General features: G+C 54.5%; 2 protein-coding genes across 6 annotated transcripts in view; both read right to left on the reverse strand.

The window, feature by feature from the left end:
* The window catches only part of DENND2C (DENN domain containing 2C), a 26103-nt gene extending 19163 nt beyond the window's left edge, over positions 1–6940 (reverse strand). For 4 of the 5 annotated variants that reach the window (XR_005107865.1, XM_037410419.1, XM_037410418.1 and 1 more), the window contains exon 1: positions 6882–6940. The gene's annotated coding sequence lies outside the window, so the exon portion shown is untranslated. Of the gene's footprint in view, positions 1–6873 lie in introns of all 5 variants that reach the window. The other variant, XM_037410417.1, reaches the window with a different exon arrangement.
* Positions 6930–13932, reverse strand: AMPD1 (adenosine monophosphate deaminase 1). Its single transcript, XM_037410421.1, has 14 exons — positions 13760–13932; positions 13101–13266; positions 11837–11999; positions 11388–11607; positions 10833–10962; positions 10354–10548; positions 9959–10090; positions 9702–9865; positions 9442–9568; positions 8826–8989; positions 8323–8443; positions 7698–7871; positions 7423–7533; positions 6930–7235 (listed from the first exon to the last, which is right to left on the reverse strand). Exons 1-14 carry the CDS (start codon positions 13930–13932, stop codon positions 7080–7082), a joined length of 2196 nt encoding a protein of 731 aa, XP_037266318.1. The 3' UTR covers positions 6930–7079.
* Positions 13933–14378: the final 446 nt, after the last annotated feature.

Consider the following 14378-nt stretch of genomic DNA (forward strand, 5'->3'; position numbering starts at 1 on the left):
AGAACATGGGTGGCTGTAAGACCCAGCACCTACAGGTCTGGTGTGACCTCAGTACAGACATTTTGTATGTGCAGTCTCCGAGCCCTTCGGCTTTACCTGTAGCTCACAAGGCATACCCAATATTCTCAGATATGCCAGCGTGGTTGAAAACTCATTTTGGACAGAAGACAACAGCCCATAAGCTCTAACATGCACTGCTCCTCCCTTTCTCCAGGCAGTTACCCCCTTTCAGAAGTTCCAGCCCTCTGAGTCTGCTTAATGTTCTTCATTTGCATTAGAAGACAATCACTCAGGATAGCTTGGACTCTGGCCTGGTTGCCAAGAAGCAAGCCACACTGGCTTCAGTAACATCCCCCCGGCACTAAGAAGTCTCCCTGCAAAAGGCAGAACAAGAGCAGCAAGCAGTCCCCATCCCACACATGTGACAAAATCAGAGGACCCTGCAGAAAGCAAGCCAGACTTGCTTCAGGTGGGAACACAGGCCATAGTCAAACAAAGCCCGTACTCAGGCTCCACCCGACCGATCCAGCCTGCTCTCACGGCAAAAATGTGGGTACATACCCTCCAAAGCTGCTATGGCAAAGCCCAGGCTTCATTGACTCGCCAGCAATTTGCAGAACCAAGGAGAGGAAGCAAACCACATTGGAAGACAGAGGAGCTTAAGCCTGCCCGGCACAGGTTCATGCCCCGCACACCAGGCTGGGCATGCAGAGCCCCCACCGCAGCAGAGCCTCTCATCCTTCCCACCTGGCACTGCAAATGCCAGGGCTGCAGCGCTACTGGCTCTATTCTTGGCATTGCTGATCTGCTCAGCAGAGACATTTGCGGTGCAATTAAAAAAAAAGCAGCAGCCTTGGCAGACCTCCCTGATACGTTAGTGACAAAGTGCATTGTCGTTGGACAGCCCAGGGATCCCCAAGCAATTTGGTGATGGCTTGGGCACACGTGGCACCAAGCCTTGGTTCTCTGCTGCACTTTCACACTCTACCAAAGCAGCACTGCTCGCTGTGGCAAGAAGCTCACTGCTGCCTGTCTCCAGGGGGAGCAGCGTCGGTTCTTGCAGTCTGGCATTGCTCAGTGCATTGCCCCAGACAGCTGCCAGCAACTCTCCCACTCCGCAGTAAATGGGCTAAACTTGGATTATCTGAGTTAGCAACTGAACTGGGGATATATGCTCCATCATCAGCATTCCACCCTGTCCTCAGCGCTTTCATAGCCCCACCTGACCACCACCCAGCACAGTCTCCAAAGTTGTGAGGTGAAGCTACTACCATGCAGGTGGCACTACAGCTCCAGCACCAGCTCCAGCACAGCACAGCACCCCCTCCCCACTCCTGCCAGTGGCAAGGTGCAGGCAGGGGACAAGCAAACAGAAGAGGGTGCTGACCCCCTCACAGAGGGGCAGAGAGAGAGCAGAACAAGCCTGAGAGTGACAGAGCACACACACAAACTGGCAACCCCACTCTGCTGGACTCCCTTGACCAGGGCACTGCAGTGCCACCACACCCCACCGCAAGACCTTCTTCCCACCATGAGGCCCTCTTCCCGCATGGCCAGCCTGCTCCAGGCAGCAAGGGGCCCTACCCTCTCCTATAAATAGGCATTGTTTCCAAAACATCCTGAGCCAGAGCAGAGCCATCCTTCCTCAATCCTTGTCTGCACAGCCCTGATTAGCAAACAGGAAAGCAATTTTCCTCTTTTCTATGCCACTGCAACTACTCTACAGCAACAGCACCCAGGGATGCTCCTGAGGACCTGAAGGACAAGCTAGCAAAGCAGCAAAGGCTCTTATGGGGAAAGCCAAGCCAGGCCAGGAGAGGGGTGAAAGAACCTCCTCTCAGCCAGTACAGCCGGCACCTTTACTCCCTGCCAGGTCTTCAAGTGTGGGACCACTGGATGTAGAACTCGTACAGGGACGGGCCCCCAGAGGACCCTGTGGTGCAGCACTGTGGGCTTATTCACAGGACTAAGCACTTCAAGGCCAGCAGCATATGCATTCACAGGGCACATGCAGCTCCACGCTGACAGCAAGCCCACGCGTGACGCTAAAGGCTCCCTTGCTTCCCAACAGCACTGGCAGCTTCCTTCCCTGAATACACCAGCTGCCAGCGGCCCCTAGGCTCAGACCAGCAGTCTGGCAAAACATCTGCATGCAGCATCCGTGAGGGCAAATTACTGCATGCAGCAGACTGAGGAGCCCTGCTCAGCTTTCTAGTTGGGTTCATCCTCAAAGCGTGCAGAGCTGCCTGCGCTCAAGGTCAGGTCTGCTGGCTGCCAGCCTGCCCCATATCCTTCCTCCTATGACTCACGCTGGTAAGGGTGCAACAAAGAGTGCTTTGCTGGACCTTCCCCAGCCAGCCTGCCATACTTCTGCTTCCTGATATACAGCCATGGCCCAAGTCAGCCCCATGCCCCTGACCTCTCCTACTGTCCACAGTTGTGCTTCCATGATGAAGCACAACCAGCAACTGAGAAACATGGTGGACAAGCACAGTCCCAGCCAGCATACAGATACTGGTGATACGGTCTCTGCAGCGCTGCCTCTGGTCCCGCTCACCAATGAATGCCCAGATTCAAGCAGTTCACTCAGCGCTCAAGCAACTACCTGACTCTGGCATCCAGAGCTACACAGACCCATATGCAGAAACTGGATCCACACCGAGTCTTATTTCCTTTCCTTCAGCATAAACCTAACAAATAGTATTACTTCTCCAGCCAGTGAAGCTCCATGCACTGGCTGAGAAGCAGTATTACTTTGAAGGTTAAGCAATAAGCTTCACTCACCTAAGAAGTCATACAGGTTTGAGTGCAATAGCAATGGTCTTCCCAAGGCATGTCACTGATCTTTGAACTATCAGATACAACTAGAAACACATGGCTCCTGGCTCACCTTAAACATAGATAGCAGAGAAAGCACCCAACAATCTCTCCTGCTCAGTGCTGCTCTGCCAGCCACAGCCCTGAACTGTGTCTTCCAAAATAATCATCTGAGGAGGAGAAGAATGCAGCTCTTCACCTGTCCAGGCTTGCAAGGCAGGTGGCTGCTACCAAGAACCAGGTATTTAATCCAAGCTCATCATGTGAGCCAGGGCGAGAGTAGAGACTGATCTTCGATGAAGAAAGAGCAGACTGGGGTGGCCTGATCCAAGCTAAGTAACCGTCAGACAAGTCTGAGATAGGCCAAAGCACAGCTTAGAGACACAGAACTGCTAGAGACCACCTGAGCCAGGCAGCCAGCACTGCCGTCTCAGGGACCACATGCACCATACCTTTCACAAACTAACCAGACTTAACATGAGTGTTTCTCTCTTGACCCCTCCTTCCAAACTCCCCCAGCGACTCTGATATGCTTCCCAGTATTTCCACAGAAGCCAAAGTTGTCATCCCTACCGCATTAGTAGTGTAGTGTGCTCAAGTTTGGTGTAGTCAAGAATACTGAATTAGTTCATTGAAAGCAGTAGTTTTGGGAGAAGAGAAATTAAATAATTTCTAGACAAAGTATCACATATTTCTCCCAAAAGAGACAGCCTCTCCAACCCACACTGTTGGAAGACAGCTTCCGTATCTTTATCCCAAACACAAGAATTAGGCACATTCACCGCACATGACAGGTAGCCCTGACTCTTTTTCCAATTCTGAAAGCCAGAGAGCATGCTAAGCATTTTCTATGCAAAGTCTCAAGAAAATTCCGCTTTCCAAACGGCTCAAGGAGAGAATGCTGCCAGTGCTGTTCAAGAATAAGATACTCTTCAATGCTGAGGTCAAGCCCACCCACTGCAGGCATGGCTGGTACCCCACAACCCCCATACCACACCCATGCCAACAGGTGCTAAAGAAAGGCACTAACACACGACCTTACCTTATTCTGCTGCACAACAGGCATGACAACACACATATCACAGACTTGGCAAGCCCTTGCAGTTCTGAAGCAATCTTTCACTCCTTTTATGAGAGTTGTGCAGTTCTAAACCACCCAAGAGACCTCCTTGTCACCCATTCTCCTCTGTTGGTAGCCAAGTGAAAGACAGTTACTGGTCTTCTGAAGTCTAGGGATGCTGGCAGCTCAGTCCTGGGGGGATGAGGAGACAGCACAGCAGCAAGCACCCCTTCCAGAGTTCTCAGCTATTGCCATTCTGTTTGGCTCTAGAGCAAACCTGCAGCTTTTCTAAGCAAAACTCTGCCATGTGACGCCTGAAAGACATGGGCAGTACCACACAAGCAGATTTTATAGCAAAATAAGTAACACTTCAGGAATGCGGTATGCTTACTCATTTCCATCTCGATACAAAGCAATGGTAGTCATTAACTCATTCGAAGCTTCTGCATATCACGCTGAGGAATGGAGTTCCACCTCATCAGATACATGGCCATGTAGTGTGCAGCCCCTGGATACAGTAAATGTGATGCTAATCTTAATTACATGGCAAAAGGAAGTTAAGTCTGACCACTGCCACGGTTGCTAAGACTTTTATACTGATGAGAAAGATGAATCTGGGTCTTTCAACTTTCAGTCAGAAGTGATGGAATTCAACTTCTTAAAAGTAAGTTTTTCCTCGTGCTAAACCCCCCCACCACTTTAAACACATAAGCCCTGAAGGCTTTTATAGCAGAGGACACAGACAGAACCCACAATATACTGTTTTTAAAGTTGTGGGGTTTTAACCTGACTCACAGTATGTGATGTTCAGGTTACCAATACTGAAAGCAGCAGTTGAAACAGGCGCTACACCAAAGGCTGGCTGCATGCCCCAGGAATGCTGCAGGCTTCGCACAAGAAATCAAACCCAAGGTGGAGATGGAAAAAAAAGTTAAACTCAAACAGCCGTTATCTTGGAGCCAATTCCTGGTGCAACTGTCTGAGATGAGATTCCAGGCTTCCCCCAGGGCTGACATCACCATAAAGCTAGGACCACCTTTATGTGACGGTGGCCACCGCAGGCAGGTTGTGTAGGCCACAACCACCAGCCACACTTTCCTTTGGAAGTCTCAGCAGCATGGAGGCAGCTGCCCCAAGAGGTTCAGAGGGCGCAGACCAAGGTAGCACCAGAAAACAACATACATCCAGATCAAAAGTTCCAAGAGCCACAGGGAATGAGCCATATCCGTCCTGGAAGACTGATGTAAGAATTCTGCCAAGCAGCAATGCACAGTACTAGGACTTGGCACTCCAGGACGGATACTTCCAGCCAGCTGTTTCAAGCGGGAATGTTTCACAAGACCACCACCAACATTTTTTCCCCCCATACCTGACACCCTCAGACATTCTCTGCACATACCTTCCTGTCAAGGGCAAACTGGAGCACACTGCCCAAGAGACATGCTTTTTGGGACAGGGTGCCCAAAGTCTTTCAGGGTCCATTTTGTCACTCACCTATCTCTGCAGCAGTTTAACTTCTGAATGCTCAGATAGTAAGCAGTTCACCCAGTCCTGCCTGCAAGCCCCTGAAGGGACAACCCAGTCTGAGGAGGGACTGAGACACATCACCCCCCCGGGGAGCCACCCGGCTCCTGACCCTGCTCTGGACACTAGCAAACACCTGCTTAGGGCCCTGCCTGCCTGCGACGGAGCGGGTCGCTGGACCAAACGCTCACACATCCCCTCCAGCCAACAGAGCCCCGGCAGGGCAGCACACAGGCTCCTTCAGCAGCTTCGCTGCTCCCAGCTCCGCTCTCCTTCTCATGCAGCAAGGTCACCACGCACTCATCCCCCCCTTCCATGACCCCAGCAGCCAGGGACAGAAGAGACCACATCCCCCACTGCACAAACACATTTCCAGGGGCTGTTTTTCCTGTGACTCCTACTCTTCTTCTGTCATTAGGGTCGATGCACATCGCAGCTGTCAAACAGAGCTCCCAAAACTACTAGGGCTCTATGAGGGTCGTGGTAGCCAGGTGCCCAGTCGGACAGGCTGCGTTTGGCCACGGTCACTGGAACGGAGGGGTCCGCGCCACGAACCAGAAAAGGCAAGGGGTGAGTGGCGCAGCGTAATGCTGGCTTGCAGCTCATGCCCTCTGACAGCATCGCCATCGCAGACCTCTGTAACTCCTCAGTGCAAGTCAACACAAGTAACTAGCGCTACCGAAAACATCGCAGCCTGCCAGGAGACAAGCTGTTCCATAGAAAGCCTGTACGAACTCCTGAGGGGCTGAGGTGGGAAGGGAGCTGCCCAGGACCGCGGGCGGCTGCCGGGTGTCTCGGCACCCCCGGGACTGCCCGAGCTGGTGCTCGGGCGCCCTCAGGGTGGAAAAGAGTCTCCTGATGTTCGGGGGACTCTCCCGTGCGCCCGCCTAGACCGTCTCCGGGCGCCCCGGGGAGCGGCGCGGCAGGGCCCGCCCCGCAGCCCCCCTTCAGGCGTGCGTACGCGTCAAGGTGCGTCCCCCCGCCCGCTCCCCGCGGCTGCGCGGGGCGAGGAACCGCGACGAAACACGGGGCTGGTGACCCGCGGGGCTGCCGCCGGGCTCGGGCAGCCGCCTACTCCCCGCGTGGGGCCCGCGCCCGGCCCTGCCCGCCCGGGGCGGCTCACCAGGACCCCCGGGGCAGAACGCAGCCGGCCCGGTCACCGGCTCTCCCCGGAGGCTGGCGGGTACCGGCGACCCCGCAGGCACCGGCAGGGTCGCCGCCCGGCTGCAGCACCTCCCGCCTCCCCGCTGCGCCGGGCTCCCGCCGGGGCCGGCAGCGATGGACCGCGCCGCCACCAGCACCGCTGGCGGCCCCAAGCTCGGCCGCCGCTCCGCGTGCAGCCCCCGCCCTCCCCGGGCCGAGCTGCCCCTCCGGAGCCGCTGGTGACGGGGCGCGGGTGAGGAGCCCCGCCGCGCCGCGCGGCCCCGCCCCCCGGTCCCGCTCTGCCCCCGCGGCGGCAACCGACCCCGCACCCTCTCACCCGCTGAGCCCCGGCTCGGTCCCGGCCCCGCGCTCGCCGGACGCTCCCGCCGCGCCCCGCCCTGCCGCCCACTGGCTCGCGCGGCCGTCACTCAGGCGGCAGCCCCGCCCCCGGCGCAGGGTGCAACGCAGCTGCTGACAGAGCGGCCTTTACTGCGCGGCCCCGCCGCCCGCCCCAGCCCCGCAGCGCCACCCGCTCCTAGTCGGCCTTCACGCCCTCGGCGATGAGGTTGAGCTCGTAGCACCAGGTCTCATAGCGGTAGGCCACACGGATCTGGGCCACGTTTGTCTTCCGGATATCGTTGCCCTGGAGTCCTTCTTCCTGGTAGTTTTCACCCAGGAACTTGGCCTTCTCCTGCCGGAGACAAGGGCGGCGGTGCCGGCCTCAGAAGCCCCGGCTGGCGGCACCCGGGGGAGGCGCTGGCTTCGGCCGAGCTCCCTCAGGCCCTGGGAGGCAGCCCCGAGTGCGGGGAGGGGGCTGGTGGCCTGGCCTGGCCCCTTTCAGGCGCAGGCCCGCTCCGCCTGCCCAGAGGGGCACCTACCTCATGGGACAGGCCGCACTGCAAAACGCTGTTCCTGGCAATTTCACACATGTCACAGGTGTTGAGCTTGAAAACCTGGGCAGCAATGGCATACTCCTCCATCAGGGGCTCCTGCAGCCACAGGCTGTGTTAGAGGCCACTGGCTTCTGCCAGCACAGCCCATGATGGCCCAGCATGCTGGATCGGCTGCAAATGCTGCTGGCTTCCCTGAGCAATGAGGCCCACACCATCCCAGCCCCATGTTCAGAGCGGGAGGTGATCAGCTTCCACTGTACCTTGGTGAAATGGAACTGCATGGGGTCATCTGTAGAAAGGGACACCATGAGGCCCTTCTGGTGGAAGTCAGGCAATGGATTCTTTGCATACTCCAGGAAGAGGCTGTTGTTGCTGAGTGGGGACATAGCAATGGGAATTTGGGCAAGGAAGTACAGATACTGCAGCACCGGGCTCTGCAAAGGTGAGCAGAGTTGCCAGGTTAGGGAAAAAGTTGCTGCGCCCTCTACCTCTCCAGGGTCACTCCTCAGAGATCTCAGTGCCTCAGAGCACGTGTGTGCAAGAAAAAGAGACAGCCAAGGCAGCAATCCTCCAGGGCCCACTGGAGAGTGAGAGGCCAAGTGAGTTCAGACCTGTCTGATTTCAGAACTTAGCTGGCTCGTGATAACAGACTTATCCAATGATAGGCCTGTGAGGCTGAACCCCTGAAGTCTGAATAGGTTTCTCAGCTACATTCCCAAACATGCCTGGAGAAACTCAAGAGAGTTTGTAACATCTGCTTGAAGCCAGGCTGTGTCAGCCTGCAGCAGAGGCACAATTAACTGTCAGCTCAGTGAAGGCCAGCTGTGAACACGCTTTTTTCCTCTTCCATGCCTGGGCTGCTCTGTGGCAGACTACTCCACTTACCTTCTTGAGGTTGAGACCATGGGAGATATTATCTGCTGTCATGAAGGCTGTGAGCAGATGTGTGATGGCCCCAGCTTCCCCACAGTGTGGGCGGAAGAGGAATGTGTTCATACCACGCTGCCTAGGCACATGGAAGAAGGACTCAGAGCAGGCAAGCAGCAGGGTTATGTGGCATATGATGCAAGATTCCCTGACTTCAGTTCCAGCTCTGCCCCTGCCAGTGGGTCCCCAAGAATCCAGCTTGACCTAGGAACGCGTTACTTGTTCTCTTTTCTCCTCTGTGCACACAATAGATGCATCTCTGCAGTTTTCACCCCAGTCCATCACACTTCCTACCAAGGAGCGTTTGGATTGCTGTGGGACATGAAGCTCCAAACTATGCTGGTGGCAGAGCAAGGAGGGCCCCATTTCTGCCACTAACAATCAAACTGCTGAGACAACTCACGAGTCAGCCCCGCTTCTGCCAGCCCATTGCAGGTCCCTTAGCAGATCCTGGGCCTTACCTGCGTAGGTTGTTAAGCACCAAGATGTTGGCATACATATAGTATATATAGTAGGTGTAGGATGGGTTCTTCTCAGAAGTCCACTGCTCTGGCTTTGGGCTTTTAGTGCAGAACATGTGTCCACTATGCTTGGATTCATCATCCACACTGTCAAAGCCAGTGATCTGCTTGGCAAGGTAAAAAAAAGCTGCATCTCAAAGCTCCCCAACCTTGTCATGCCCAGGTAGGCTGGCTCACCCTGCCCCACTGCAGCTTGCCACAGTCCAGCTGTAGCCTGTACCCCTGACCCATCCCAGAGCAGAGACAGGGGCAAGGCTGCAGATCTTGCTCCTCACAACCCCCCAAGCTTTATCAAGGGCTAGAAATAAAGCTCACCCCAAACCACTTCTCCAGGAGGTGAGTGGGCAGCATTTCTCACAGCCCCACAGCAGCCAGCTCAGGGAGTCTGACCCCTCCCAGCAGTTCTGGACACATACCCCCTCTCCCAGAATGCGGCAGTAGGGCCACAAGCCCACTGATGACATTTTCCATATCAGGGCAAATATGCCATTTCTTGTGCACAAACAGGGATGTCAGTGCTCACCACATCCTGACAACATCATCAGGTGACACTCACATGGCGTAGAAAGACACTCAGCTCTTTGTGGGCTCGAGGATTGATGGTTGCCTCAAACACAGGAACAAAGATATTTTCCAGCATCTTCCCAAAGTGTGGGAGGAAATTCTTAGACCTGAAGACATCACTGTGGACAGAGACAAGGATTAGCTGCTAGCAGAGGAACAACATGACCCACTGTCCCCACAATCCCTTCAGGATAAAAGATGAGGTATAGTGCACTGTAAGGCACACTGCCTTCTCAGACCCACAGCACGTACTAAATCCTGGGTACTTGGATCATCCACTTCATGTTGGGGGAATAGACCCGATGTTTGTTGAACCAGCTGGCTAGCTTGTGCCACTCCTCAGCTGATCGCCCATAGATTGAGAGGCGAGGCTCTGCGTGCTGGTACTTGGCATCCTCCAGATCAGAGCCAACCTCCTGCAAACCAGAACAGATGGTGGCATGGGGACCCTGCAGCCACTGGGCACAGCAGCACCACAGCTTAACAGCTCTCCTCCCCTATATTCTCACCTTGATGATGGTAGCAAAGTACTCGCCATTGATAGGGTTCTCCGTCTTCAGATAGAGGTCACGTAGCTCACTGGCACCCACAGGATTGTACTTGTCATTGAACTTGTCAAAGCGCTGAAATGTCTGCCGCCCCTGGAGAAGGGAGGATCAGAGAGGGTCAGGGGCAAATACTACACACACACACAGACAGACACACACACAGACACTGGGCCCAAGCGTACCAGCTGAGCAGGGACTGATCCAGACAACCCACAATGGGAAAGCTAGGAGCTGCTGCACCCTGCCAGAAACACTAACATGCACATCAGGGGTACACAGGGAGGAGAAAAGCCATGCCTACAGGGGTGGGTGAGAGTACCCAAGGGTGGTCTTACCCTAAATTCCCTACCACTTACAGCATGGACATCCAGGGAATCCACTGTCAGGTCATAGGGGTGCAGATTGAGCTGCTGGAAAAGCTGTTTCAGGGTGAGCTGTTTGCCCTTGGCATCATAAACTACACGGTCAGCATCCACACAGTACGATTTCTTGATGAAACGCAGAAGATGCTTCTGGTTCATGCAGGCTGCAGCATGGATGTGTGTGTCCACCTGAGAAACCAGAGGGACAGCTATCTAGCTTCAAGTTGGGGTGCTCAGGTACCTTCACAGGGAGGCTAACTAACACCTTAGGCAAGCCCAAGTTGTGTGGGGAGCATGGCTCAGCCCAGCAGATGAGCACAACAGGCCTGGGCCAAGAGCAGCCCAGTCAGCACCACCCCATTAGCAGGAACAATGGAGGAGCCACAGACCTTGACTGTAATATCTAGTTCTTTGGGAAGGGAAGGCATCAAGATGTCCTCAGAGTCACAGTGGCTGTAAGCCTTGCCATTTACCTTGCGGCAGTTGTAGAAGTCCCGGTGGGGGTTGTTCTTCAGCTCTTTCATCTCCTCCATCTCATTTAGCATTTGGTGTACTTGGAACTTTGATGAGAGGAACTTCAGGCGCCGATGAGCATAGGTCTTACTAGTGAAAGCAAAGGACAGAACAGTGACTGGGCTCCTTATCCTTCAACACAGGGGCATGGCCCTTCAAACAGGGATGCAGCTTTCACCTGAGGTGGAGGAGCTCATGCTGGCCTGGGCTGCTTCCCTAAGGTGCTTCTCCTGGCTCTATTACAGAGCTTCAAAGGAAGGCCTGGCCAGGTGTGAGCATACCTTCAGGGTTTGTCTCCAATCCCTGAATGGTTACTTCACTTAAGACCCCAATCAAGGTGGCTGACAAGAGCTAAGGACATTTTGGTAGCCAGCAGGCTGCAGGTATGTCATCAGTAGGTTCCTCCCTCTTCCCAGGAAAAGGAGGGGGCAACTCTGGCTCTGCTCTGACCTCCCTCTGCCTGCTGCGGCAGAATCTGTTCAGCTGCACCCAGCAGTGCTGGGTTGTGCACTTACACAGGCCCCTGTGCAATCAGGGCCAAGAGGAAGTTCATGTCATCAACAAAGTCCTCAAGGCTGGGGTAGGGCAGGTCCTTTGGCTCATTTCTGCCAGCCGCTGCCTTGTCTCCATAGATGTAGGCTACCCCATCCTTCATCTGGACATGGTATCCCAGGTCCTCGGCAAGATTCCCAGTTTCAAAGGGATCCTCTCCATCCTTCACTGGTGGGGTGAACACTGGACCAAAATGAGAACACCATGAGGCACAGGCTGCCAACCAAAACTCCGCAAGCCTGCCATGCTCCTCCACCCCAGGCAGAGGGCAGGGACAGCACTGCCACTGTGACACTAGAGAGGAGGCCTGAGCAAGCGACTCCCCTGTGGGGCACTTCCACAACCCTTTTCTCACCCCTGCTCACCCCATGCTGAAGCCAGAGAGGAAAACCCTCCAGGTGCCTCAGTGTACCTGGGCCAGTGCTGCTCGCCCTCCAGACCTCGCCTTCGATAGCACGCAGGTACTGAGATGGGGTCCTGGGGAACCTCTGTAGAGACTGCTGCATGTATTTCTCCCGGATGCACAGGGCACGGTACAGGCCTTTGCAGACAATTTCAAAATCTTCAACTGTCACCTGCAAGAGGGCTGTTGCTGAACACAGCCACACAACTGGAACCTAGCTGCCCGAGAGACACCCCCGTGCACGAAGATGTAAAAAGGACAATTTTGTTCATGGCAAGGTATGTATCTTGTCGTTCCCTCCCTCCTGCTGCTCTGCCTGAGCAGGGCAAATAAGGGATGATAGGCAAAGTCCTAGACATGGCAAAGGGAAGTTCCTCACACCAGAACCAATGAATTCCAGCTGTCATCCCCTCTTACATTCCTCACTGTAGACTGTAGTTGCCACTGAAATGGAAGCCAGGTTTGCGCAAAACACTAAAAGCTATTTTTGGAGCCCAGACTGAAACTGAAGCAGGATCAACAACATACAGTGACCCAATGTGTCAAGAATTTTTGATTTACTGCACAGACAAGTGTTTTGGGCAGTGAAGAGAGGTCACATTGGAGCAGCATGGGAGAATACCATGAAGTACTTGCAGCTCATTACAGTCATGGCAGAAGGAATGTGCCTGTGCATGGAGGGATTTTCAGCTTCCCCTAACTGCTCCTCCGCTATGCAACTCCAAGCTGAGCAACCGCCTCCAGCCCAGGAGGGTGCAACCTGCCAACAGTATCTCAGAAGCAGCACAGATGTAAAAGGAGGAATTAGCACAGGATGTGATAGCAGTCCTGGTCAACTGGCTTTAGGTGACCCTGCCCGAGCAGGGGGGGCTGGACCAGATGACCTCTGCAGGTCTCTGCCAACCTCAACTATTCTGGGATTCTGTGACTTGCACAAACCTCAGACAGATATAGCTGTGTCAAGCAGGAGCAGGCTGTGACAGAATAAGCATAGGCTACCCCACCCTGCCCTCCCTTCTGCCCTGTCCGGAGAATCCCATGGGAAGCATGCAGCACCACACAGACTCTTCTAAGGCATTCAGCTCTGGATCCTCCAGGGATGCAGCAGGGCACCATCAGATGCTCATGAGACATGGACTGAGCTGGAAGACACCGTCTATCCCCACTGCAGCTGGTACAGGCTCCTGTGACACTGGTCACTACTGAGGGACAGGCAGGGACTAGATGAAGTGGTATTCAGCAAGGGGAAGGGTACAGCCATGCAAGTACGTACACCGGAGGCATAATCCCCTGTGATCTGTACCCGCTGGAAGTCAGGCACAGTCTGGTACACAGGGGAGGTAGAGATGACTTCATCAAGAGCAGACAGGCTGGTTATAGACTTCTGAGCCACCGGGACTGCCAATGCAATTGTCTTCAGGCGGAGTAGGCGCTTCCTCCTGCCAGGAAGGAAAGCCTCAGGCAAACAGCCCCAACTCCATGGCCACATGTAGGTGCACGGTCAGGGGCACTTACCACAGCTGTGTTCCAACTGTGCACAACATGAGTCATCTCACTGGTGCTTTCTGATACTACCAAGAGTAGCGGCCACAGCACACAAAGTACATGGACTTTCAAGTACAGTCTTTGCCAGTCGCACCTTTCTAGAGAAAGGTCTCCAGGCCTCCATCTCCAACAGCTCTGTGGCCATTGCCATGCTGACACCCAGGGAACAGGCCATGGGTGCCTTTCTGTCCAACAGTGGGAACCGTTGGAGAGGAAACCCTGAAGTACCTGGCAGATGCCCTGGGATTACCAAGGGTCTATCCCGTGGGTGTGGTAAACTGTTTTCACAGGCCTTAACTTATGTTCCCCCTGCTTTCCTCCAGCTCTGGCTGGGGCTGTGCAGGCAATGCTCCTCTCCTTTCCCCAACTGCTCTGGTTGTTGCTCACCGCTTTTCTGTTGTGGCAGAGCTCTCCTGAAGCATCATGTGCACTCTCATTTCCTCACGTGAGATGGGGCATACCTCTTCCACATCAAAAGGAGAGATCTCTTGCCTGATCTCCTCATCTTTCACCTCAGAGGCAAACACCTTCTCTGCAAAGGAGCGCATTGCCTCATTCATCTCTGCAAGGAGAAGAAGCAGAATGCAGGGTCACACAGGCATCTGGTTCCCAGCCACCCTAACAGGCAGGTGCCCCTTGTGGTCAGCTTCACGCTCAGCTGTCATTTCCTTATGACACCTCCACCTCCATACTGCCTGGAAGTTTTTAAGCAAACTCTGAAATCTGCAACGAGTTCACAGAGCCTGGGCCACACATAGTGGGTGGAGACATACCTAAACACCCCCAGTACACCAGAAAAGGTAACTGAAACCCACAGTCCAAGACAAAAAGGCCCAGAAAGAAGCAAGTCTTTGGGAAGGGCACTTATGAGAACATGCAGTGGGGGGAAGAGGGGAAGATGACCAGCTCTAGGAAGTCTAAGACACCCTTACTCCACAAAGCATCCAGTCAGGATGAACACAGAGGCATAGATGGAGGTGAACAGAGCTAGCAGCCCAAGCACTTA

The sequence above is a fragment of the Falco rusticolus genome, chromosome 17 (assembly GCF_015220075.1).
Source record: "Falco rusticolus isolate bFalRus1 chromosome 17, bFalRus1.pri, whole genome shotgun sequence".
NCBI classification, from domain to species: domain Eukaryota; kingdom Metazoa; phylum Chordata; class Aves; order Falconiformes; family Falconidae; genus Falco; species Falco rusticolus.

What these genes read in the sequence shown, in the direction of transcription:
- AMPD1 (XM_037410421.1), bottom strand. Translation starts at nt 13,932, where the DNA reads ATGAATGAGGCAATGCGCTCCTTTGCAGAGAAGGTGTTTGCCTCTGAG. An exon ending in CTGATTGCACAGGGGCCTGT is followed by an intron (nt 10,963 to 11,387) that starts GTAAGTGCACAA and finishes TGCTTTCACTAG; the next exon opens with TAAGACCTATGCTCATCGGC. An exon ending in GTGCTTAACAACCTACGCAG is followed by an intron (nt 8,444 to 8,825) that starts GTAAGGCCCAGG and finishes CCATGTGCCTAG; the next exon opens with GCAGCGTGGTATGAACACAT.